General features: G+C 42.7%; 1 protein-coding gene across 1 annotated transcript; it reads right to left on the minus strand.

Moving 5' to 3' along the window:
* Positions 1–529: 529 nt before the first annotated feature.
* Positions 530–23,583, minus strand: LURAP1 (leucine rich adaptor protein 1). The gene is made up of 2 exons (XM_060773434.2): positions 22,474–23,583; positions 530–3,753 (listed from the first exon to the last, which is right to left on the minus strand). Exons 1-2 carry the CDS (start codon positions 22,678–22,680, stop codon positions 3,046–3,048), a joined length of 915 nt encoding a protein of 304 aa, XP_060629417.2. The 5' UTR covers positions 22,681–23,583; the 3' UTR covers positions 530–3,045.
* Between the last annotated feature and the right edge of the window lie 740 nt (positions 23,584–24,323).

Below are 24,323 nucleotides of genomic sequence, written 5' to 3' on the forward strand. Positions count from 1 at the left end.
CAAATGCCCCCCCCCCCAATAAAAGCAAATATTTTATGAAATTTGGCTTTCAGGTTTTGAAATCTAGTTTTTTGAGGTTTATAGTTCAAAGTGAAAGATACAGATTTCACATCAAGGCCTGCAGAAGAGAAAGCTGAGAGGAGACATGATAGCCATGTATAAATATGTGAGGGGAAGTTATAGGGAGGAGGGAGCAAGCTTGTTTTCTGCTGTCCTAAAGACTAGGACACAGAACAATGACTTCAAAATACAGGAAAGGAGATTCCACCTGAACATGAGGAAGAACTTCCTGACTATGAAAGCTGTTCAGCAGTGGAACTCTCTGCCAAGAAGTGTGGTGGAGGCTCCTTCTTTGGAGGCTTTTAAGCAGAGGTTGGATGGCCATCTGTCTGGGATGCTTTGAATGCAATTTTCCTGCTTTTTGGCAGGGGGTTGGACTGGATGGCCCAAGAGGTCTCTTCCAACTCTATGATTCTATGAATAAGCTCTGTTAAAAGTAAAATAAGAAACAAGATGCAAATACTCAGTGTTACAAGAAACTCCTGGATTCAAAGAAGTTTAATGTTCAATGAAAGAAGCAAAAAACATTATTTTATTGTTGAAATGTGACTGTGTATTAGGATTCAGCAAGAGAGAATATTGCTTGCAACATCTCATACCCTTTGCATGAGCCATACTGGCCCACACCATTGCTACAAACAAACTGTTTGCCCTCCAAAATTCACATGCCAGTATGTTAGCATAGATAAAAGAAGATGCAAGGACTAGTACAACACTGAAATGTAAAGTGACACAAGTCAAAGAGTGCAGCCACCATTACAAAAAAAAAAAAGTCACTTTTTGAACATCATTCTTCAGGTAAATGACATTGTTCATGTCACAAAGTATGGCAAACCATAACAGGCCACAAAAATAACATTCAAGAAAAGAAAACACAAGGCCACCGTGGATGTGTCAGAAATTGCAATTAACCTGACTAATTTTAAAGATTAATTTAATAATGTTATTACTATTCAAGCAGCAGCAGTGGCAGGGTAGGGTGAGTTAAGTCAGGCTTTGCAAGGAATGTGCCACATTCATATAAAAACCATCCCTCCTCCAGGAAGGAAATAGCTGGGGCTGGGATGGTTCAGGACCATAGCATGAAAAGAAAGGAAAACTCCCTCTTTCTGTCTGCTGCAGTCATGATTTCTCAGCTCACTGCTAAAACTGACCACATTTATTGCATCCAGGCAATTAACATATTCTCCAGTTTGGTCTCCAGACACCTGGACCAGCACATGAAATCAAAATGTTTCTTAACAGCCCGTCTATATGGACAGTACTGCCTTGTATGTTTCAACACACATACACACACTGTGGATACCTGAAATTGCAGACAATAGGGAACTCTATATTTTGACTATATTTGGGGTTGAAGCATACCATAGAATCACACTCGAGGATTTAGAGAGGTCCACAAATACTTTCAGGAAGTTTTTTTTTAAGAGTATGAGTAAATGTAAGAATGTATTTTGAGTTTACCAATAAAGAGGTTGTATTGTACATATAAAAACACCTTTCCTAGAATCCTGGGTTTTATTTATGTGTGTTATTCCTCTTTCCAAAACTCAGATGAGTTGAAAGAATTCTTTATAGCTTAATTTAAATGTGATTTTCTGCTCTAGAAAACTGCTTCTTAAACTGTCAGCACTGATCTCAAATGAGGTCCCCAACCTTTGGTCCTCCAGGTGTTTTGGACTTCAACTTCCAGAAATCTCAGCCATCTTACCAGCCAGCTGTTAAGAATTGTAGGAGCTGAAGTCCAAAATACCTGGAGGACTAAATGTTGGGAACCACCATCGTAATGCAATGTTGGGGTTTTGGAAAATTTGGCAACAGAAAAAAAAAGATTCTGAATGTTATCTAATGGCTGTTTTAGGCATTTATATGAATCTGTTGTACAGTATTTACAGTGGACTCTGTAGAAAATGCTTCAGCTGTACTTCATAAAAATTCTGATTTGTTATCAGTAATTGTTTGGTTTTTATACCTATTTTATACACCAATATAGCTGGGTTTGCATAAACATTTCTCGAGAAGAAAGGGCTGCCAAGTGAAAAGTTTAAGAAGCCCTGCTCTATACCATAAACCACAGAATGACCAAGTTACAATTAAAGAACTACATTCTCATTCTCGTGTTCATTTGATAAGGAAGTGCAAGGCATGAGTAAAAAATACAGTCCTTTTTGGTTAGTACATTCTTAAACATGACAGTGGTATAAAAATTCCACTTTCCATAGGGAAATTTGCACATGCTTGAGATACCAATAGGATTCTGGCCAGTATGATAACCATATGCACATACATACATTCACGTTCACGCAACTGCCCTCAGTTCCAAACTTAGGAACTGGCCTTCTTACCACTGAAAATATGTTTTTCATGGTGAGTGAAGTCAAGTGAATTGGTAGATTTCATTGTTGGATTAATTGCAATCCACCCTTTCTTTAAACCCAGGACTGAACTCTTAAGCAAAGGGATATAAATCCTGAATAATAACTGAACTGGTAAAAAGGGAAAAAGTAACCCTTCATCCAAACCAAAGTCATGGAAAACATGTGATATGAACAGGAACAGACAAACACATTCTCCTCCTGAAAGCACTGATTACAATAATGACTCTGTTATTGTGATCAGCTGCTATTAAGGTAAACATGTCCAACTCTCATGTAGGTGTGCAGTGTATGATCACCACACAGCACCCACAGAACATTTGGAAGTTAATCTAATTGCATAAGGCTGACAAATGTAGTGACAGCAGATCAATAGTTCCTTCAAAATAGGAGTTTCATCTGAAACAAGACTGTTGTTGGGTGGAGGATTAATGTCAAAAACGACTGCTGCAATCTCTGTGTTATACATATCTTCTGTCCACCAGTTTATTCCCCATCAAAAGCAACCTTTTTGGCAAGAAACATATAAGCTTACAGCCAACAGTGCTCACAACTAGTGCCTTGAGGCCTTCAGCTTGCCATTCTCAGCTAGACCTCTTGGCCTTGGGTGCTACAAGAACGTCACATCATCTTGAGACTGAACCCACTGCCAGTGGGCATCATACTCCAAGTGCCTCCTGCTTTTGATCATGCAGTTCTCTAAGTCAGCTTTGCTATTCCTAGAAAATTTTCCTGCTGGGCTGCCTTTGCTTGACTGCTCTGCAGCTGATGAAGGTAATTTAGCCTCAGTGCTCTGCTCCAGTCCTGGGAATTGTCTACTCAGAAGGCCATTAGCCATTGGTGGTGATTGCACGGTGGGTCTCTTTGGCTCAGTTTGGCTTTTAACCAAGCTAGGGACCCTCTCAAGGTAGGGTTTATTTTTCTCTTGTTCTTTGTCCCTCTTGGCAGGAAGAGTTCTGTCTAGCTCAGCCTTTGAACTTTCCAGTTCAGCTCTAGCCAGTGGCCTGCCTGGAGTGGATGACATGACTGGTTCTATGGAAGGTCCTTGCCCATATTCATCCATATCATCAGCCAGGGTATCCAAATAGCTGCCAATAGATATACTGTCCAACTTGTCATTAGGATCCTGAAGGCTGTTCCAACTGCCACGCCGAGATGTCTCTTGACTCTCTACTAAGCTGTACTGGCTGCTGGTAAGACTGCTGCAACGGCTGGTCAGCATCCCTCTCTCCTCTAGTAGCCACTTCACGGCCTCTATGCCCTCATTCACTGCTACTAGTTGCTGCAGGATCTTGATATCAATTGCTCTGAGACAGGCCTATGGAAAAAGAGGAAAGAGAAAAACACAGATGTCAGAAACTACTGAATGGACAACCTTCTGGGAGATAAACTGGTGAGCAAAATGGTCCACATGGATCTAAGCAACAATAGTAATACCAATGACTGATTGAGGCAATTTCTGGCATTGGGTTACCCTCAATGAGAGCCAAGTGCACCTTTATTTTTGCAACTTTCTATAACAGTGATTCTCAATCTATGGGTCCCCAGGTGCTTTGGCCTACAACTCCCAGAAATCTCAGTCAGTTTACCAGCTGTTGGGATTTCTGGGAGTTGAAGGCCAAAACATCTGGGAACCCACAGATTGAGAACCACTGATTAACATGAACAAGTCATCCAACTCACAAGAAGTATTGCTTCAAATTGGTAGGTGTCAGTGACTTTCAGATTCCCATAGCTAAAAGTAATGAACATTTTAATAGAACACTGAAGAAATAAGGAAAAATTAACTGAAAGGAAAAGAAAGGAAAGCATGACTATAAGTATATGAGTGGATAATTATTTCCACCACTACCTCACCCCAAAGAAAACAGTAAAGAATCAGAAGTCACTTTCCACATTCCCTTTTGACTCATTTTCGGTGGTAATTCTAGAATACAGAGGAGTTGATCATGAAATGGCATCTGCCTGCCTTCTTGGATACCAGTAAATTACATACAGTCTGAGATTACCATAAAGACCCATGCTCTTATTTTACTAGGGTCACACACTCTGTTCTGCACTGCTTGGCTACTTTCCTTTTTGGTACCTAAAACATTATATTCATCTAAACTTCCCAGTTCCTTTGTTTCTCCTTCCCTCCCTTCTACAGTCTCCAGTTGTACTATTGCTTGCCTTTTTGGCAAGTAAGATTTGGTACTTAGAGTTATCAAACACAACCGAGAAATAACTTCATTTCCCATTTGAATTTTTAAACAGGTTTTATTTCAATTAATTATTCAAGAATACAAATGAAATTAAGGAAGTGGACTGTATAGCCATTCTATGAATCTATTTAATAGGCAGGGAAAAGTAGACAAAATGTAATGATGAATCAATGCATCAACAAGGATAAAGTATTTCCATTCAGTCAGGTTATATCTTGAGTATATGTGTTGCAATTGAATCTTTCAGTTTTATCTCTGCAGGCAAATTCATTAGTGGCTGCCAGATAATGGTAAAGTCAAACCACACAGAGGTCAGAGTTGGAAACATTAGCTGAAAACCCATATCAACTGTGTAATGTAACTTTATATATACTTAGCTACATAGCAAAAGAGATAAGAAAAGCTGTTAGTGAATTGCACAGGACCATAACAGGGCTATACCAATGCACATCGGTACCCTTTAGCCGGTATCCTGATGCACAACAAAAGCAATGTGCATAAAGACAGATGTGGATTGGTCCCATTGTGTAGCGATCCTGTGGTGCAGTGGTTCCCAACCTGTGGTCCGTGGACCACCTGTGGTCCCCAAGAATGAAAATATGGTCTGCAGCCTCACCATTGCTACACTGTTGCCTCAAAACCATGTGGCAATGAGAGTGACTGGTCTCTAAACCCTCTTATAGTGTCAAGGCAATGGGGATGTCAGGAGGAGAAAGGCTGACTACATACAAAAGATTATTACTGCCACATCAACTCTAGATTGTTAAATATGGTTTTCTGTGGGCGAGTAGATGGCAACTACTGGGTGGCATATGTTCTGTATCAGAAACTAGAGCCGATGTGGTCTATCCAATGCAATTTTCTGAATCAGCACCCCAAATAACCAAACCAAATCTTAAGTTGACCAAAAACTGATTCATAACCCTTTTGTTATTAATGTTGGAGAGTGGTCCCTGGTCAAAGTGGTCCTTATTCATGTGGTCCCTGGTAAAAAAAAAAGGTTGGGAACCACTGCTGTAGTACATTGGTCCCAATGGGTAGCAGTTACTTTGCTAGCTCCCCTTTATAAAGCACTTCTCTTTTGGATACAGAAAATATGAAAATATCAGATTCTAATCCCCACATATATAAGTCCACTTATAAAGATATAAATCTTATGCAGGAAGCCCCTCCCCCCTTTTGATGTGCTCCCTGGGACAAAATCTGAGAGCTGTAGCCTCCAAAAGTGCAATTTCCTAATTATTATTAGGGCTATTCCACAACTTTCACCACAAATCTTTCTCCCATGCACTGGCATAGCAAAGTTGAGATGTTCCTGTGTATCAAGGCAAACAGTTTTGAAGAAACATATAGCTTACTATTCTTTGGTTCTAAAACAGCTGTGTGGCTATATGAATCAGCTCCAAGGTTTCCTTTTGTAGAACATCTAAGCTGGGAAATGCCTATAGAGGAGTTTGATTTATCACCCTTGATTCAAAGATTGAGGAATTAGGTAAATGATTCCAGATGTACAAGCTGTCAGTGAACTATTTGCTGAGGCATGTGAGCACCATGGACAGAGGGAAACAGTCCAGGCAGGCAGAGCAGAATAAAAAATGAATGTAATCTGGGGGAATGAATTGTTTAGGAGAAAGCACTCCTAAGAAAACTAAACCCTGAAAAGTGGCGAAATTGAAAGCCATCAGCTAAGACAGCTTCATATATTGTGATTGTGGCAACCAACATCAGTGTCTCTCAGAATAATGGGAAAACTGTGGACATACATATGTCCGGCAACCCTGCTCAAGCTCCAATTCCAATTTTACATGTTTACTGCACAAAATACCAATGTAGTACTAGTTTTTTCAGCAACAACTGCAACATAAAGAGCTATGCTTTCAGTTGCATATATAAATATCGACATCTAAATTTTCTTTGAAATCAAAGTGGACCATATCAACAGATCATATCCCATTTTATCTTGAAAGTTCATTAGGATCAGCCCCATTGGGTACTTGAATGGAAGACTCAATCAATATCAGGTGCAGTAGGCTAAATTTCAGAGGAAGGGTCTAGCAAAACAACCTCTGAGTTCTTTGCCTATGAAATCCATGGGGCTGCTTTAAATCAAGAAAGAACTTGAAGGCAGACCTATACATACAATGTTAAAGTGATAGACTCCAAGTATTCAGTTGAGAATATTTAGTGCCAAATCATGTTTCTTGTATAAAATATATACATAATATAACATTATAAAACTCTGTCCAATTCTGATTTTAGAACAGAAAGTTGGTCATAATACCTAAATGCTCACTTAACAGGAATTGAAAAGGATAATCACTTGATCACACACACACACATTGATCATTCTCTACAATCAGTGTGAGATTGCAGAATTCGAGCTCAGAGTAGCAGGCAAATATTCACATACCAATCAGTTTGTGCTTCAGTTGCAGTTGGGTTTCTTGATCTGAGAAAAGGGAAGTCTGAATGAACAGATGGAGGAACTAAGGAAATAGTTGTCCAGGAAGACTTTTTTAAATATCAGGAAAAGACCAGAGAACAAATAGCCAGTCCACAGGACGTGGATCCTATTTCATGCAGCTATAGTTCTATTTTTGGATAAAAGCAAATAAACAGCAGCAGGTGTGCTTGAAAGAGCTGTGTCTGCTTTGTAGTACCAATGCCCAATGAGTGGCATGAATATATTCCAGCTGGACTTAGGTGGCTAGTTTAGGATGAGGACTGCTTTCCGTATTGTTTTCTAGAGCTTCTGCTTCCATTCTTTGTAGCATTTTCTCAAGCATACAAACATCTAATAGCTTCATTGCCATGAGCTCCCGGTAGCACAATGTGTTAAAACCTTGTGCCAGCAGGACTACTGACCAACAGGTCAGAGGTTCGAATCTAGGGAGAGTGGGTTGAGCTCCCTCTGTCAGCTTCAGCTCCCCATGCGGGGACATGAGAGAAGCCTCCCACAAGGATGGTAAAACATCAAACATCTAGATGTCCTCTGGGCAACATCTTGGCAGATGGCCAATTCTCTCACACCAGAAGTGACTTGCAGTTTCTTAAGTTGCTCCTGACACACACAAAAAGAGTCTGAAGAAACTAGATTGCAGAAAGAGTTTTTACAACACAATAATAACACTTTGGTCCAACTTTAATTATAGAGCCCCTGATGGCGCAGTGGGTTAAATCACTGAGCTGCTGAACTTGCTGATCGAAAGGTCACAGGTTCAAATCCGGGGAGTGGGGTGAACTCCCACTGTTAGCCAAAGTTTGAAAACATATAAATGTAAGATCAAAGGTACTGCTCTGGCAGGAAGGTAATGGCTCTCCATGCAGTCATGCCAGCCACATGATTTTGGAGGTGTCTGTGGACAATGCTACTACAGTATATTGTTGTAAATCCAGTGTGTGTGTGTTAAAGAAAACTTGCAGAAAAGCCTTGCAAACTGTTAATGATTAACTGCAGCTGCAAAAGCTCAGCTCAGCAAGACTAGGCCACGCCTCTTCTAGGTAGCAGTTTTCTGAGGCTTTTGCAAACTGTTTTTGCAGTTGGCAGTTTGATTTGCTCGAGAGCAGAAGCAAGAAGCTCATGTTATGGTGAAGTAACCATGTACTTTTGTTATGCTCTATGATTTATAACACAGAAGATTTATTCTGTATTACTTACAGAGGCTATGTAAATGTGCCAAGCTGTTTCATTTTCAACTCTACAACCAAGAGTAAAGTTCTACTGTTTTATTTCTTCTGACTGGTCTGTGTCTTTGGCATTGGATTTTTGGACATGTTGGGCATTGCTACTGTGCAACAAATTGATTCTGCGTAACAAATGCTGGCTCTTCAGCTTAGAAATGGAGATGAACACCAAACCCCAGAGATGGACAGGACTGGACTTAATGTCAGGGTGACAGCTGGCGCTGCCGGTAGCCCAGCCTTTACTTTAGTTTGAACTGCAGCAGGGAGTTCCGCAGTTCCTGGGCCGAACTTTGAGGCCAGCAGATGGAATGTGCCTCAGCCGCCAGCTCCAAGACCAGGAATGCCTGCAAACCTCAGCTAACTTTCCCCCTCCCTTACTTTGTATCATTCCTTAATAAACCACTTGAAACTTGAAACTTTTTATCTTTCCGCATGCTACTTTTGTATCCCTTCCTGGCTCAACACTCCATGAACGCTTCCATAAACTCCTTTCTGGGCTCCGGAGGGCCGTGAGCCCGCGGGGGGCGCCTCCAGGTGGCCCCCGGACCCCGAATCTGCGTTTGACCAAAACGCGGATAAGGAAACCGCCATTACGGACCCCGCTATCCACTAAATCATTTAACATGGCGGATCGCCGCCGTTCCAATTTTGGCTTATTCTATGATTAATTCTAAGTCTATCTGCCATCTCAGTTTCTCTGTTTTGGGCTGCTCCTCCCGGGAGAAAATTAGTTTTGTTTTTAGAACTTCTGTTTTGCAGAGAAACAGCTGATTGTCAGTGGCTGGGCTCTTTCTCGCTTCCCCGCGGCGGCCGGCTGCAGCAGCCCCGAGGAGGGGCCAGATGGCTCCCAGGTCTTGACTGGGAGCTGCGGTTCACTGAAGGACATTGCTCCACTCTCCACTACTTGCAGATTCTTTGCGGACCTTTCTGCCTTCTCTGATTGACTTGGTGCCCTAGCATCACGGGCTTCCTCCATGAACTCCAAACCAAGCCGCTTGGGGAGAAAGAGCCCCCGCCTGTATGTGCGTGGCCTTGTTGAAAAGGATCATACCTCAGGAACTCTGCTGCTTATCTTTATTAATTGCTGTGGGTTTTCTAATAAACTTTACTGGGATGGGGATCTTTCCTATGAAATCTATGAGTTATGAAAGCCTATGAAGAAAATATATATGAAATATATATAATATGTAATGAAGTGAAATGAGATGTACCCTCACCCCTCTCCTTGCCTTTCCCCTCTTGAACTTTACCCTATAAAAGAATATGTGACCTGGGGATTACAGTTAAGGAAATCCAATTTCCTTGGAAGAAACTCCATCCATATTGACATTGCATGGACAAATACTGGCAAATCTATGGCTTTGTTTTCAGAGTCAGACAAACAAAAGCCAGAGATTTTGTCAGCCAAAAGCCCGGAAAAACAGACTGATTGAATCAATCATGGTGTTTGTGCACGCTCCCTTGTGTCAAAGGATCTCCTTTGCCTACAGGGTTGAGATCCAGACACCATCCATAGCCACCCATTTTGCTCATACACATCTTTTATCAAGACCCAGGAAATCCCTTGTTCTCCCCATCCGCCTCCCTGCCGTGAAGAGACAAAAGGTGTTCCATCAGCTGGCAGACGCCTCCCAGGCATTCCGCCCCTCTGCGCTGTCAAACTAGAGCCCGCCTCCTGGCCGCTGATTGGACAATCTCTGGAGGCGCTCCGAGGGCTCTGATTGGCCCTCTGGAGGCAACAGCGGCCGGCGATTGGAGGGAGGGTGGGACCAGCGGCCAAGCCTCCTCCCAGCTGTTCCGGAGCCGGCCAATCAGGACAGAGGGAACTGACAGGAGGCGGGCGGGGGATTCAAACCGGGATTTCTTTGTCTTGCCTGTATAAATATGCCTGAAATTCACTGTACTGTATGCTTATAGAGGAAATATCCCTGTAATGCATCCTTTTCAGCTGAATCGCTAAATAAACGCCTCGGTCGCAGATTGCCTCTTCAGCCTCTGGCGAGATTGATTTTCAACGTTTTTGCGTCTTTTTGAATTGGCATCCGCTGGCCGCTCGCCAAGGTCAGGACCCCATTCGCGGTCCTTAGGGACTCCCCTCGCTGGGAGAACCCCCAAAAAGAGCTCGATATCAAGGGGAAAACCTTTATCTTTACCTTTTACCTACTTTAATTGCCATGACTTCATCCAATGGAATCACTGTGTGTGTGTATGAGCGAGAGAGCGAGAGAAAGCGGGAGAGAGAATGAGTGTGTTATGTATGCAAAATATGTGTGTGTGAAAGAGACCATATTGTACAAAGATTGCCCACTTTAGCCTTCTGTCTCTTGCACTTTTTCCAGAGGAAGGTGTCACTCTATGATAATTCTCAAACCTCAGAAAAATTATTTGGAAGTAAACACTGCCTCTAGGTCATAAAACATTCCTTGCCAGAAATTAAAGCATTTTACTGCACTCTTCAGTCACAAAAATGCTTTCCAGGATGGCTTATTAAATCAAAGACATTACTCTGATTTAAAGGGAGGAATGAATGCATAGCTTTTAAGGAAATTGTTCATTACACTGATTAGCAGTTTAGAAGGAGCCTAGCTTCAACTCACCCCCATTCCCTGGCAAGTACAAAACCTAGAGGGGGTGCAATTGCCAACTTTCTGAAAAGGTGAAACACAGAGTGTGTCAGTATTGTAGAATGAAGGCAGTTTGACACCACATTAACTGACACAGCTCAATGCAGTAGAGTCATGGGAGTTGTGATGTTATGAGGTCTGTCAAAGAGGGCTGGTGCTTCCCAGACTACAACTCCCATGATTCCACAGCATTGAGCCAGGAGAGTTATGGTGGTATTGAAATGCATTAATTCTACAGTGCAGATGCCCCTACACTGCCTATAGCTATGTGGGATCAATGCCAGCAATAACATAAAGGTTATTTTCAGTCATATGAAAAACCCAGTATTATGAAAGCGCTTTCTTATTGGATGTCCAAAAATTTCCCTTATCCTAATACTAACCCTTAACCTCCACTCAGTTTAGATCAGTGCACAGTGAAAGGAGATATTAATGCTTCAATACAGCCTCTCCCCACTTTCTCTCACCCCTACATCCAGCTGCAAAGAAGAAGCAAACAATCACTGGCTCTGGCATCTCACACCATAATCATTATCCAAAGAAAAGCTTTTGGGGAGGATGAATCATTTGAGTCAGCAATGTCTACCAAAATGTGTAGCCTGGCCCTGAACCAACAAATCAAAAGTTTGAGAATCTGAACTGCTGCCTAAGATGAACAAGACCATTATTCATCATACTATAGAGTCAGAATCACTCTGGTCCCTGTTCAAAAGTAGGACAGACAAAAGACTAGGTAGCTTCCACATTTTGCCTTTTTATTGTCTTGTTTTGATTGTGGCAGGAGAAATACAACCCATTTGTCTCGTAAATAGCCTTTTTTCCTTGTTCTTGTGGGAAAAGCAGGATGGAAATTTGTGCTGTCGCTCACTGGGCCTATGACAATGTCTGTTTACAGGACATGCTTTCTGTATGCCCACCGGGATGTCGGGGTGCCTCAGCTAAAGGGTCCCATAGGTTTCCCAACACAAAGTTCTGTAGAGGCTCAAAATAGGTCCAACAAAGTTCTTTATTAAGGCTTAAATCTTCGAACAAGTGAATTAAACACTATATAATCTTGAAAAACTGGTAGCTTTCTCGATCTACTGACAAGGGACAGGCAACTGCTTGATAAACTGTTCCTTTCCTCTTTAGGGAAACCTTCCGACCCCTCCTTGGGCAATCTTTCTTTACCCTGCTGGCGTGAGGCCCCAACTCCCAGCTCCAAAATGCAAAATGCATGGCCCAAATGAATTCAAACAAACTAACAGTGCAAGAAAAAGAAAATCAAATCTCCTGGCACAGCCGTGCCAGCACAAAATTGAATAAACAAATAACTATAAATTCAGCATTGGGTCAGCATTGCAAGATTACTGTAAGATTTGTGCCATTCCTCCAGATGTTGATGGATTTCAATTCCTATCTCTCCCCCCCCCCCCCCTTGACTCTACTGCTTAGTGCTAATAGGGCTTGCAGTTTAACAATATATAGAAGTCACATTACTCTCACTCTACTATAAGGATTATTAAGCCAATGCAAAGTACAATACCATATAAAATACTTCATACTTGTATGAAGTACTGCATAAAATAAGTACAGGTCTTTTATTGTGTATGGTTTTTCACTGGATGGTGAATTCAAGGTGTATTCTATAAAAACTTTTAACCTAAGTAATCCCATAGGTACAAGCTAGCTCATATACAAATATGATAAGATGTAGTGATAGCAGCAGTAGCTATTAGGTACATTTATATGTATCCTCCTGGCTCAGCTCTCCCCCCTGTTTTATCCTCATAGCAACCCTGTGATGTTGGTCAGGCTTGCAGAGAGTGACAGTCTGAGTTCTTTGGATCAGTAGGTAATGAAAACTGGCTCTCCCACATCTCAGGCCACTCTGTGTGATAATTATAGCATTAACTTGACTTCACAGCTTATGTTCCTGACGGATTCCATAACAACATAGTTGAGGAACAGCACAAAAAATAGAAATATAAGACAAAATGCAATAAATGATACACAATTGCTACTTTCCTAAAACAGGTCTGACCTAAAGCGATCATGGTGCTACAGCTGAAAAGACCATGACCTTTTATGCCTGCACATCGTACTTCTACACAACAAAGGACTATGAGGCAGGGCTATTGAGTCAGTACATAGGTAGACATGTATGAGAATAACTGTCCCATCCCACATGTGGAAGTTTAATTCTGGACTATAGCTTCCAGAATTCCCTGACACAGCACTGCCAGTGTTGCACAGTATCTTCTCTTATCTATGTTTAGTTTATTTTTGGATTACAACTTCCAAAATTACCAGACACAGTATTGCCAGTGTTACAGTGTCTTTTGTCATAAGTCTTTAGGACCAAATAGTCCCTGAAGAATATGATTAATATGCCTATCCAATATTAGTGTTGCATCTATTCCTTAAACCCATGAGAGACACTTAAAGTCTTTAAGCATCTCTGTTCTATGATTCTGAAATGTTGCCATTAAACACAATTATTCTCTGTTAATATAAAAAGGTCTCCAAAGCTTAATGTGCACCTGGCAGACTTGCCTTTGAATAAATGGAAAGAATACAGAACTATGGCTGTCTAGTAACATTTTCAGTCTTGTAGATCAAGGCTTTGCAAGCATTTCTCTCATGTACAAACACACACCTGCCATATTTCCCTGTTCCTCGCAGTAACCACCATATCTGTAACCACAACTGAAAAGCAAAATGCTAAGGAGGACATCACAGAATGCAAATAACATAATGATCCATGGATCTTTGATTTGCATCGTGTATGCCTCTGGCCCAGGATATTTAAAACACAAATCAAATAAATGTTCTTTGGGAATAAATGTTGTCTGGACAGGGATTACTTGCTGGGATTTCATTCCTCCTTATTTGGTGTCTCTTCAGCACTAATGCTTTGGCACACAGTTTTTACTGAAAGCATTTGGAAGGAGCGAATATTAATAAAAGATTAATGGAGACCATGTAATATTAATATTTATACTTAATCAGTGACTAATCAATTCAATAATAATAAATATTGGTAAATAAGAATACCAATTAACAATATCATTATTAATGAAAACTATCATTAATTATTAATTTTGATACTCATTCACTAGTGGTTCTCATTAATAATTATAATGATTAATTAGCACAAACATTAATAATTATTAAGTGATGAATGTGGATCAAGCAACATTTTCTTTCTTGTTCTATCCAAAATTCAACTTATCAAAGTATTAATGCTAGATGAGATCTTCCTGAATGGGTATGCTTCTAGTAAAAGAAGTAAATACAGTACAAATCCTTTAGTTTGGGGTGACCAATGTGTTGCCCACAGGTTGTCAGGGCTTTTCAGAGGGGTTGAGCTCCACTTTTGAAATCCTTGAAAAATCCATGGCAAGCCCCAATGACCCTCAAATCCTTTTAAAACTTAATGCTGATGGGGAGGGGTGATTTTCCCCTCCAACATTAACCAAATCAGCTTAAAAGCATGGCAGATGGGGATGTTTATTTCCCCAACACCCTAAAGACCTTCTAATCGAGATAAAAATGAATGAAATACCAACTGCAAGTGGCACAACCTCATTTCCATTGCACTGAAACATAAAAATGTGACTCATCAGAAGCTGTGTGTGAGGAGTTGTGAATGACACTGGTTCCTCTGTTGTTACCCATGCCATATCAGTTATTGGCGACCCCCACCAATAAAAAATTCAGGTACATAGAATATCTGGATTTAAACCTGCTCCATATTGCTTCATTTAAACCTTGTTTACCCCACTTTTCTTTCAGAAAACTCAAGCCAGCTCTCAAGAAGAGAAAACGGTATCCCAGCTATTTAAAATATTTCCTCCCTTTGGCAATATCTACATGGTCATCTTGATGTGGTAAACTGAATGGAGATGCGTTGTTGTGAGTGAAGAATTAATATTTATGGCAGAACCTAAGAAATATGTTTCTTCTTGTTTTGGGAGACATCTAACCAACCTAAATGCCCTAAAGATCTGATTTGGGAAGCTAGCAGGGTCTGCCCTGGTTAGTAGTACTTGGATGACAGACTGCTAAAGTATACCAACTACTGCCTCCTTTATTTTAGAGGAAAACTGAGAAAATTGCTTCTAAGTAGTCCTTGCCTAAGAAAACCATTCAAATATACAAGATCATCATAAATTGACAGGCAACTTGAAGACAAACTGGTGACATTCTAACCCCATTCTAATTCATGCCAGTCAGTAGGCTTAGATGTCTGAATGGCACTTCCCACTGGCAGAGCCCCTGGTGGCACAATGGATTAAATCCTTGTGCTGGCAGAACTGAAGACTGACAGGTCGCAGGTTAAAATCTGGGGAGAGCGTGGATGAGCTCCCTCTGTCAGCTCTAGCTCCCCATGTGGGGACATGAGAGAAGCCTCCCACAAGGGTGGTAAAACATCAAAATATCCAGGCATCCCCTTGGCAACGTCCTTGTAGACAGCCAATTCTCTCACACCAGAAGCAGATTCTCAAGTTGTCCCTGTCGTGAAAAAAAAACTGCCTGCTGGCAATTTGTTGGGAGATGAGGAAGAGGGGGAGGGAGGGTTGCCCCTATTTTTTGTTTTGTTTTGTTGCAGTAGTATGCAAGACTATGCTCAAAGCAATATGAGGCTCACCACTTGGAAACCCAGTCTCCAAAAAAAGTGTATTGTGAGCTAATGTATCCCAAACTGTTCTTCTGTAATGTTGTTCAGCATCTTTGTAAAGAAAATAAGTTGCTATTTGAAATTAAGCCTATGGCATACAAAACCTAATGCAATCTTTGAAACCTTTCAGTCATTCAGAAAGCTCAGAGAAGTTAATGGCAACTTGCTAAGGCTGGACAGCAGATGTATCCCTTTGGCAAAGAGCCAGTTGAAGTGCAGATGATGAGAAATTGTTCGGTCTTATTTTCTGCCTGGGAAAACAATCTAAAGATAAACCCAGATTTCTCACTGTTCTCCATATGAGGTTGATTTCTGAGAAAGAGCCACTTCAATGTTGAGTTTCAAATGGAGGTTAATCAAAGCCACAATGGATGTTATTGGCTGAATTGTTTGGTAGAATCATTGTTTGCGTTTCTGTTGTTTATTGCATGTTTTTAAAGATTCAAAGGCATTTTGAAGAAGGCTACTGGTTGCCATATTAGTTCATCAAGTTAAAGATTCACTGTGTACTTGTAAAATCCTGGAGGGACTAGATATAAGTAAAAGGCAATATTTTTTTTCTGTTTCATGCATTCCCAAGAACTTAACAGCACAATTCTATCTATACAGAAGTTCCAATTAATTCCAAAAGCTCTTATTCCCAAGTAAGTACATATATGATTCAGTTGCACATGGAAGCTTTCAAATTAGTGGGATAGTCAATCCATTCTGGGTCTGCATTCATACTTCAAATGTGCTATCCAGGGTGCTGAACACTTTCCACAAATTTGGTTCAACATCACAGCATCATAACATATTTAAATACAGAGGTGAAATGTGGATTCACTGCTCCATTGATATGGAAACCACCAACTGCCATGGAGGCTGAAACCTAAGTTAAAGATCTGGATGACAGTTAAAAGTACAACAAAAAATGAGCAGCACTGAACACCATATGTTATGCCTGAGATCGCTGCTGAAGAAGGAAGTTTGCATTTGCAAAAACAAATACAAATGGGAGACAGATAAGAACATTTCTCCCCTCCTTTGCAGAATCAGGTGTTAATTTGATCTGGGAAAAATGCCTTTCCAGCTGCCACAAAATGCTGGGGATTTAGAGATTCATATACCTTCAAGGAAGCTTACTTCAATACAATGGCCCTTACTTCTAAGAAAGAATGTACAAAATTGTTTTGTGAGTTCGCAAACCACCCTTAGCATTTATTTAAAATGATGCTTGAAAAACAATGACACTTCCCCAGAAAACATCATGATATTCTTTACAACAGCATTGTAAGGAAGATCAATATGAATATGCACAATTGTAGAGTGCACATGGTTAGCCAAGGAACACCTTCTGTGTCAATGGCTGAAATAAGAAGTGAGCTATGAGATATTCAACATGTTGCTCGCCTCCTTAAGAAGTCCCCTATATTTCAGCCTCTACACACAGCATAAAGTGCTTGTGTCGTGAAATCATATTCAAATTAATAGGAAGTATATTCCACAGTGTTCAATGGAGCTTATAAGCAGCTACCTAACAAAGGATTGCAACCTTCATTCTTAAACAACTGTTCACCATCTCATCCCATGTCATATCGAAGAAGAAGAAGAGGTGGTGGTGGTGGTGGTGGAAACAATATTTGGAAAGAAAGGGAAGATGTTATCATTTTTTGAAAATTATTCCACCCACTTTTCTCTTAAGGCCAACTTATCCATCAAATTTCCTAAGAGTTGATCCAGAAAAAATAGCAGTGCTGAAAGCATTATTAAAAATGGTTCTGTGCCAAATACTCAATTCACAAGTCAATGCAGATTTAGCATATAATTGCCAAAGAAATGCTGGGCACAAAGACTTAAGTGATTTAGTGATTTCTCTAGAGTAAGCTGGCTGCTTTATGGATCCACTCTACTCATCTTCATTCGACACTAAAATGGCTATCTGAATGGGAAAAGTCATATAGGATGGGAATGGGGCAGTGAATGCTTTTCTTGAAGTTTCACTGAGACCAGAACTTGGGAAAGTGACTTTGCAGGTGATCAGAATCCCTCAACAAACATGGCCCCTAACTGCGCCTCTGGCTGTGCTGTCTTTGGATTTCTGGAAATCCAAAATATTACTTTTCCTGGCTCAGAGGAAAATTCTCCTGTCCTAGCCTTTTCTTTTCACTATAATAACAACAGACTGAAAAGTCCTAAAGCCGTGGTTCCCAATCTGTGTGTCCCCAGATATTTTGGCCTTCAACTCTCAGAAACAGCCGGTAAACTGGCTGGGACTTCTGAGAGTTGTATGCCAAAACACTAAAGGTAATAGATCATGTGTGACTCAGGGGGCCCTTCCACATAGCTCTATATGCCAGAATATCAAGGCAGAAAATCCTACAGTATCTGCTTTGAACTAGGTTATCTGAGTCCACACTCAGATAATGTGGGATTTCCTGCCTTGATATTTTAGGATATAGAGCTTTGTGGAAGGGCTCTGGAAGCTATGCAGGGTCAGCCCTGGAGTACTTGGAATGAAAATTAATGCTGTAAATTATATTCCAGGGAAATGGCAAACCACCTGTTAGGATCACTTGCCTAAGAAAGCCCTAGGAAATTCCTTGGGTCACTATAAGATGACAAGCAACTTGAAGGAACACATACACACCCCACAACAGCAATACACATCTATTTCAGGTAGAAACATTCACTGGAGCTTTTCAGGGTATTTGGGCATAAGGTCCAGCACACTGGACAGCTCATTTCAAGTTCACATTAAAACCCAAAGCAACTTCACTAAGCCACAGGCATAGAAACAACTAGTGGATAAAGTTAAACCAGGGGTCCTCAAACTAAGGCCCAGGGGCTGGATATGGCCCTCCAAGGTCATTTGCCTAGCCCTTGCTCAGGGTCAACCTAAGTCTGAAATGACTTGAAAGCACACAACATCAATTCTATCTCAACAACAACAACAGCAACAATAATCCTATCTCATCAGTCAAAAGCAGGACCACACTTCCCATTGAAATACTAATAAGTTTATATTTGTTAAAATTGTTCTTCATTTTAATTATTGTATTGTTTTAAAGTGTTTTTTGCGCTACAAATAAGATATGCACAGTGTGCATAGGAATTCATTCATGCTTTTTTTCAGATTATAATCCAGCCCTCCAACAGTTTGAGAGACTGTGACCTGGCCCTCTGTTTAAAAAGTTTGAGGACCCCTGAGTTAAACCAATGTAATCTTGTTCATTTCTGTGGAAATCTTTCCAGTAGTCCCATTCCAATCAAGTGTCAGTCCATGAAGTTCAGATGAAATGGATACAGAGAAATGGATACAGAGACCTGGAATGCCCTGGGCTCATATTCAGCCTCTGAAACTGAGCTTGGATGATAAAATGTCTACCTTCAGAAACCGAGAGCCGAAAGCCTATCTCTCATGGCAGGAAGAAATTGAATAGCAGGCGAGGTGGCCATACCTCTTTCTAGAAGTGCAAACTGCAGCCAGGTCACTGTGCTAATCTGCTAGTTATTACAAGAGACAACAGTGCACCTTTGAGGAAAAGGTTTATTGTGGCGTGAGTTTAAAACTGAGAGCAAGATAGGTATGGTTTGGGTCTTGGACTAAAATTCTAGAGCCTCCCATTCAGTCATGAAAACTCATTGGTTGACACTGAGCAAGTCACACTCTTTCAGTTTCAGAGGAAGTCAATGGTAACCTCTTCTGAACAAATCTTGCCAAGAAAATCACCTTTTGATTTCCATAAGCTGATGGCCTGAAGGCACAAAACAACAACAATCAAGAGAAGCTCAAATTTTAGTTTATCAGGATGCAAAATATAAAAAGGGAGAACTGAGAGAATTGTCCTTCTGTTCTTTAGAGAAAAAGGTATTCATTGGTATGTTTCCCTATCCTATTGTGGATCAGGAATATTGCTTTATAAACCCACATTGGGGTGAAGGAAGGAAGAAGAGGCTGAAAGGAAACTCAAGGGAAGGGGGAGATCGAGCTCCCTCAAAATAGAATGATTTGGTGAAAAGGAGACCCAATTGGTAAGGCTATCCCATGGAGAGCAGAGAGGAAATGATGGTGCTGGAGGAAATGGCAGGGGGGAAAAACACAGAGAATCTCTCAGAAATTGAGCTATAAAGCAGAGAATATGCATTATAAGTGCTGAACCAGGACTTCAGTTGCAAAGCTGAAATGAACAATTCAGCTGTGTTTTTAGTGTTCATTCAAAGTAACTGGGATTAAGGAACCAACTTCAGTCTCGTACCCTAGCTTGAGTCCCCCATCATAGGCCATTCATCATCTTCATGTATGGCTTATATCCTGTGGCTGTTGAGAAGATAAGTGTGTGCTTAAAGACTGGCTTTGTTTTCTTGGTGTGCCCTGCATAGAAAAGTAATACATGAACTGTGTTGTCGAATGCATTCACAGCTGGAATCACTGTGGGTTGCTGTGAGTTTTCCAGGCTGTATGACCATGTTCCACAGGCATTCTCTCCTGCGGTATGGCAGGCATCCTCAGAGGTTGTGAGGTCTGTTGGAAACTAGGCAAGTGGGGTTTATATATCTGTGGAATGTCCAGGGTGGGAGAAAGAACTCTTGACTGTTTGAGGCAGGTGTGAATGCTGCAATTGGTCACCTTGAATAGCCTTGGAGCTTCAGAGCTTGACTGCTTCCTGCCTGAGGGGAGATCCTTTGTTGGGAGGTGTTAGCTGGCCCTGATTGTTCCCTGTCTGGAATTCCCCTGTTTTCTGAGTGTTGTTCTTTATTTACTGACCTGAATTTGGAAGTTTTTTTTAATTCTGGTAGCCAGATTTTGTTCAGTTTCATGGTTTCCTCCTTTCTGTTGAAGGAGGCTGATGGTTCTGATGTTGCCGGGGGGGGGGGGGGGGTGGTGGGGGTGAATCCACTTCAGACTTTTGTCTGAACTTTAAATATCCCTGTTTGGGAGGTAGAATTCAGTATCTTGGCTAGAATTCAAACTCAATCCAGTAAAAGGTTCACCATCTCCCTGATAGCAGAACTAACTAACTACTAACCTCCAGTGGCAGCTTCATGCAGCCTTTAGTTTGGTGGAAGCAAAACAAAGCAGAAATGGCAAATAAATGGACAGCAGGAGAGGGAGAAGACCTGGAAAAACATGTAGCCAGAGAATAAACAGAGGTGCTGTCCGTTTGGACTTTGGAACAGAGATGTAAGGTTTTTCTGCAGGGTTGGCTGGCCATGCTGAAAAACAATCAAGCCTGTTCCTGAAGCAAAGGAGAAGGAATAAGATCCTCAACTCCAGAGTCTCAGATTACATGTAGATGGGGGTGCACCTACACCAGTGGTTCCCAACCTTTTTTTGACCAGGGACCACTTTGACCAGCATCAGTACCAAAAGGAATCAGTTTTTGGTCAACTTTAGATTTGGTTCTTGTGGGTTTTTTCGGGCTATAGAGCCATGTTCTAGAGGCATGCCTCTAGAACATGGCTCTATAGCCCGAAAAAAACCCACAAGAACCTAGTGATTCCAGCCATGAAAGCCTTCGACAACTTTAGATTTGGTTTGGTTATTTGGGGTGCCAATTCAGAAAACAGCATTGGATACACCACATCAGCTGTAGTTTCTGATACAGAACCTATGCCATCCAGTAGCCACCATCTGCTCACCAAAAGAAAACCATATTTAATAATCTAGAGCTGATGTGGTAGTAGTAATCTTTCCTGAGTAGTCAGCACCTCCCTCCTGACATCCCCGTTACCTCAGCACTATAAGAAGGTTTCACGAGACCAGTCACTCTGGTTGCTGTAGGTTCCAGGGCAACAGTGCAGTTATGGTGAGGCCACGAACCATATTTTTGTTCATGCAGTCCACGGACCACAGGTTGGGAACTACTGCCCTACACTGTTGAATCAATGTCCTTTGACACCACTTTCATTACCATGCTATGGAATCCTGGGAGCTGTAGTTTGACAGGGCCTTTAGCCTTCTCTGCCAATGAATGTTGATACCTTGCCAAACTACCATTCCCATGCTTCCACAGCATTGGCCCTGGTGTCAAACTATGTCAATTCTCCAGGGGGTTCTTTCCACCACTGCAGTTCTAGGATGTTATGATGCAGATTGCAAAAGCAGCAGGGGGTTGGACTAGATCAGGCATGGGCAACCTTCCAGGTGTTATGGATTCCCAGCATTCCTAACAGCCTCAGGCCTTTTCCTGAGGAAGGGGCCTGAGGCCAGGAATGTATGTGTGTGTCAGGAGCAACTTGAGAAACTGCAAGTCGCTTCTGGTGTGAGAGAATTGGCCATCTGCAAGGATGTTGCCCAGGGGACGCCCAGATGTTTTGATGTTTTACCATCCTTGTGTGAGGCTTCTCTCATATCCTCACATGGGGAGCTGGAGCTGACAAAAGGAATTGTGGGAGTTTAAGCCCAAAACATCCGGAAGGCCAAAGTTTGCCCATGCCTGATCTAGATTATGGCCTTCCTCTTTTCCTACTGCCTTGTGCCTTTGAACTTACCAAACTTTGTTTTCTCTTCTGCCTCTAGCATTTAGCATTCTCAGGCACAGACCTCACCATAATTTTTAAAAAATGCCCGGATTCTACAGCAGTGAAAGGGGACAGTGCTATCATCTTAGAATGTGAAATGGTTTGGCAAACTAACTTGTCTATACATAATGTCAACACCGCGTCCAATAGAGCTCTGACGTCCTGATCTCCCTGCGTTGGAAAAGGAAGGGGCCTGGGACTGTTAGGAATTGTGGGAGTTGAAGTCCAAAACACCTGGAAGGCCCAAGTTCGCCCAGGTCTGCTCTAGAGGGAATGAAAAGTCGGAGTGGTCTCAAACCGATCCCTAGGATGAGGGGGGGGGGGGCGGGGATGGGATGCACCGGGTCCCTCTCACTCACCAGCTCCAGCTTCAGAGCCTTGATCTTCTCGCCCAAACCGTGGCGCAACCCCCGGCCGGGGCTGCTCCGGAGCAGGTGCGCCGTGGGGTCCTCCCGCAGCCAGCGCAGCAAACCCTCGGGGGGCCTCTGCCCCACTTTGCTCTCCAGCTCCTTCAAGTCGGGGGGCAGAGGGACCTCCGCGCAACCCACCGGCGCCGGGACCTCCATCGCCAGCTGTGGGGCGAAGGCGGGAGGAGAAGAAGGAGAAGGAGGAGAGAAGGAGGAGGAGGAGAATGAGTTGAAGAAGAAGGAGATGAAGGGAAAGGAGATGGAGGAGGAGGAGAAGGAGGAGATGAAGAAGGAGATGAAGGAGGAGATGGAGGAGGAGATGGAGGAGGAGGAGGAGGAGGAGGAGGAGGAGGAGGAGATGAAGAAGGAGAAGGAGATGAAGAAGAAGGAGGAGAAGGAGATGAAGAAGGGGGAAGAGGAGGAGAAGGAGATAGAGAAGGAGAATGAGATGAAGAAGTCGGGGGTCTGCCTCGGGAGGAAAGAGCCTTGCTGCCTTTCAAAGTCCAGTGCCTCCCGTGCAAAGAGGAAACGCCGACCACGGTGGACCCCAATGATGTGGGGCTGAGCAGGGCGAATTCAGGAGGCAGCGCCCCCAAATCCCAGCGCCGCCCGCCTCAGGTCCAGCGATCTGTGCTGCTGGGCCTCAGCAAACCGAGGGTCGCTCCTTTGCTCTCTCGTCCATCCTTCCGAGGCCCCCGGTGCGGCCATTCATGGGCAATTTCCGACTAAAAAGGGTCAGGAGCAACAGCCAAAGTCCCCTTCTTCTTCAGAGCCGCCCCGTCTCTTTCCTTCATATCTTCCTTCCTTCCCCTTCCCTTGAGGCCAGCAGCGTGTCCCTGTGGGTTGTCAGCCACTCAGGGGAACTCCACCCGCGACAGGGCGAGATTCTCTTCCTCCCAGGGAGAAGACGCAGGGCGAATGCAGCCGGAGGTGTGAGGCTGTCCTCTCTTCCCCTTTCGCCCTAGAGACCCGCCCCAGCCTCTGCCGGCACCTGCCTGGGACAGGGAAGCGCCCACTGCAGAGGGAAGCACCACACCGGCAGCGGCCCAGCGCCCGTAATGCACCGCGGAGAAGCGCACGCCTACTGCTACCGTATTTCCCCAGCGCAGGCAGATCAGGACGTCAGAGCTCTATTGGGCGCGGTGTTGGCATTATAGACAAGCCAATTTCACATTCTAACATGAGAGTACTTTCTCCTTTCACTGCTGAAGACTTCTGGTGAGCTCTGTGTCTGAGAATGCTAAATATCCCTCCTTAAATTGCCAGAGGCAGTAGAGAAAAAAACTTTGGTAAGTTTGAAGGCAGTAGGAAAAGAGAAAGACCATAATCTAGATCAGGCATGGGCAAACTTTGGCTCTCCAGGTGTTTTGGACCTCAGCTCCCACAATTCCTGGCCTCAGGCCCTTTCCTTTCCCCCCACAACAGCTTAAGCGGCTGTGGGGGGAAAGGAAAGGGCCTGAGGCCAGGAATTGTGGGAGCTGAAGTCCAAAACACCAGGAGGGCCAAAGTTTGCCCATGCCTGATCTAGATGCATAGAATCAATCAAAGAAACTAGGGACCTGATTCTGAAAGACTTGAGCAGAGCTTTTGAGGATAAGGTGACTTAGGATCATGAAGTTGGAAGTGACCTCAAGGGCCATCCAGTCCATCCCCACTCCGCCATGCTGGAACCCACTGTCAAAGCACTCCTGACAGATGGCCATTTAGTCTCTGCTTGAAAACCTCCAGAGAAGGAGGCTCCACCACCTTCCGAGGCAGCATATTCTACTGGTCAGGAAGTTCTTCCTAATATTTTGGTGAAA

The sequence above is a fragment of the Anolis sagrei genome, chromosome 4 (genome assembly GCF_037176765.1).
Source record: "Anolis sagrei isolate rAnoSag1 chromosome 4, rAnoSag1.mat, whole genome shotgun sequence".
Taxonomy (NCBI): Eukaryota; Metazoa; Chordata; class Lepidosauria; order Squamata; family Dactyloidae; genus Anolis; species Anolis sagrei.

Excerpts from the sequence above, each read along its gene's own strand:
- LURAP1 (XM_060773434.2), bottom strand. The coding sequence starts at position 22,680 with ATGGAGGTCCCGGCGCCGGTGGGTTGCGCGGAGGTCCCTCTGCCCCCC. Across the intron at positions 3,754-22,473 it reads AGGCTCTGAAGCTGGAGCTG|GCCTGTCTCAGAGCAATTGA; the intron begins GTGAGTGAGAGG and ends CTTTTTCCATAG.